The 2,500-nt window shown below is 38.9% G+C and overlaps 2 protein-coding genes across 3 annotated transcripts in view; one reads left to right on the top strand and one right to left on the bottom strand.

Annotated features, from left to right (window-relative positions):
- The window catches only part of LOC113819788 (ETS homologous factor), a 44,956-nt gene that overhangs the window by 25,440 nt on the left and 17,016 nt on the right, over positions 1–2,500 (bottom strand). The gene's annotated exons all lie outside the window — the stretch shown is intronic.
- The window catches only part of LOC113820814 (ETS-related transcription factor Elf-1), a 3,649-nt gene that overhangs the window by 226 nt on the left and 923 nt on the right, over positions 1–2,500 (top strand). Inside the window, exons 1-4 of one of the 2 annotated variants that reach the window (XM_027373190.2) lie at positions 1–74; positions 290–518; positions 857–994; positions 1,098–1,293. The exon at positions 1–74 is cut by the window's left edge and continues 226 nt beyond it. In XM_027373190.2, the coding sequence (XP_027228991.2) occupies positions 1–74; positions 290–518; positions 857–994; positions 1,098–1,293 (637 nt within the window). Of the gene's footprint in view, positions 75–283; positions 519–856; positions 995–1,097; positions 1,294–2,500 lie in introns of both variants that reach the window. The other variant, XM_027373179.2, reaches the window with a different exon arrangement.

Here is a 2,500-nt window from a genome sequence, read left to right as displayed (position 1 = left end):
CTAACGTTGATTTCTATTCCACGGAGTATAATTATCCACAGAAGACCATGGAAGCCAATACCTGGAGAGCTGGGGTTAGTATACTTTAGTAATTAGTTTGGATGGATGTGTGATTTCTTATTTTTAGTAGATCCGTTTGGAGAGATTGTTAGATATAGATAAATATATACAAATAGATGTTCAAGTTAAGCCAGATTTGTTCAGATAACAACACTGCACATTTAATAGAGGACTTTGGTTACTCGACTACGAAATATGAATATTTGAGATTTAACATTTCCAGTTGCAGGAAGACGGAATATGCGATGATTACGGCGCTGCGGCCTCCTACTACGACGTCAACGACTGGAAGCTTTCCGACGAAGCCCTCCACGACCTGGAGCCCTTCCTGTTGGACGAGGGAGTGTGGTCTGCGGATCAGGGAAATAGTTACAGTGCGCTGACCTACGAGGCGTCGGACTATGACCTGCCGCTTCAGAATTTAGATAACCTGGCGCTGGAAGACGGGCCTTGCGACGGTGAGTGGTTATTGAAGCAGCTCAATTTCAAGGGTTTTTTACCTGTTTTTCTCCATTTTTTAGAGGGAAGCAAAACCAATATGTGATCTGTTGTTGGGTATATTTTGGCCTTGAGTAAAACCCCAATGTGCAGACCATTCATTCACTTGTTGCCTTCTTCACTATGATGGTTGGCAACTATGTTTCCCAAGCAGTTTCATTTTCAGCCTTTTATTCCATATCTGTGCATGGAGGCTATTACATACAATTACGTGTAAACAATATAGTTACTCTAAGCTAATAATCAAAACCCTAGGTATCGGTACATGGACTAATGAATGCCTAAAATACATTAACAGGATCCTTGGGTGAGCCTCAGGATCATCAACCATCCAGTGCACTATATTCGTCCCCAGAGCAACTACATTCTCAAAGTGAGCAGCTCCTGTCACAGCATCCCGACGTCCTGGAGAAGATCCCTTCAAAAAGAAAACGAGGTAGGCTATGCTTCACGAACTGAAACAATATCAACACGAACTGAAACAAATCAACGTAAATGAATAGCATATGACGGATTTAATAACTTTTTGCTTTCTTCAGTTCGAGGTCCCAAAAACTGGGAGTTCCTGATCAGGCTCCTGGCAGACAAGCGAACGAATCCGTCTTTGATTCGCTGGGAAGATGAATCTACGGCGACCTTCCGCCTGGTCCAGCCTGACAAAATCGCGCAGTTGTGGTCCAAGCGGACGCCCGATTCTCCTCCACTAACTTACAACAACTTCGCTAGGGGCCTCAGGTAAGTGTCTCTAAATATCGGCTAATCGGGTACCCTTGATTCGTCTAGAGTATAGATAGAACTTGTACAGTTGCGGCCATTTCTAACTGGTACACCACAAGTCTGGAGGTGACAATTTTTATCTGGGTATACATGTGTAGTATGTAGTATTCCGTGAGGGAGGGACGTAGGTCCGTAGTGATGACTGTGATTGGTTGAAATTATTTTACAAATATCTACAACAGGAAGGAAATCCGACTGAGGAAATTCTATCAGAATATAACCATTCAAATTACAAAACAAGAACAAAGTGACATTTATCTACAAATGATGTCTGAAAAAAACAATATTTCATAGATCTGACAATTGCACCTAAGCAATGTTTGCCACCTGCAGTGTAATTCATGAAACTAAAATTGTTTTATTTTCATTAAGTAAAACTATTCATGATTAGATAACTATGGGTTAGATTATAAAAGTCAACAAAATAACTGGCGAAAGGCACAAATTGATTGTATGTCTATGTGTATATGTATATATATATACATATATATATATATATATATATATATATATATATATATGTGTGTGTGTGTGTGTGTGTGTGTGTGTGTGTGTGTGTGTGTGTGTGTGTGTGTGTGTGTGTGTGTACATTTTCAGTGCAATTTCAGCGCTTTTTGCTGCTCTTTTCGAAGCTTCCTATGCCTTTCAGACCTCAAGGTCGGCACTGCAAGATTTCCACAACTCAGTTTTTATAATTGGAAAATATTTTGACAGTCCAAGTAGTAATTTCAAGCAATCATTTATTACATATTCCGTAAGACAAATAAAAACGTCATACATCTTGCTTCTCCTAAAATTCAGTGTTTCGAGGTTTGACAAAGAGAGTGTTACAGTTTTTGAAATATGAATATCAACTTGGGATATGCTTAATAAACAGTCCTCTCTAACCTGACGGAAATCTCTGACCAAATGTTTTTTTGCAAATCTTGATAGTTAAGCGATCACTCCATGTGACTCGAGTGTGCTTAAACAACTCATCAAGCAATTGAGTAATTTGCCATTCTTAAATTCCCTAAGGAAAGCGCGCAGAGACAATTAATCACAATGAAAATTTACGATTCACATTTACAGATAGTATAACATGTGATTCGTATTTCACCTTAAAATGATATGTTTTACATTTGTAATTTCAACGTAAACTCTTACATATATTCATACAAGCGCA

Source organism: Penaeus vannamei, chromosome 19 (assembly GCF_042767895.1).
Source record: "Penaeus vannamei isolate JL-2024 chromosome 19, ASM4276789v1, whole genome shotgun sequence".
In the NCBI taxonomy this organism is placed as follows: Eukaryota; Metazoa; Arthropoda; class Malacostraca; order Decapoda; family Penaeidae; genus Penaeus; species Penaeus vannamei.
Note: the sequence above shows the minus strand (reverse complement) of the source record. Positions and strands in the feature narration are given on the sequence as shown.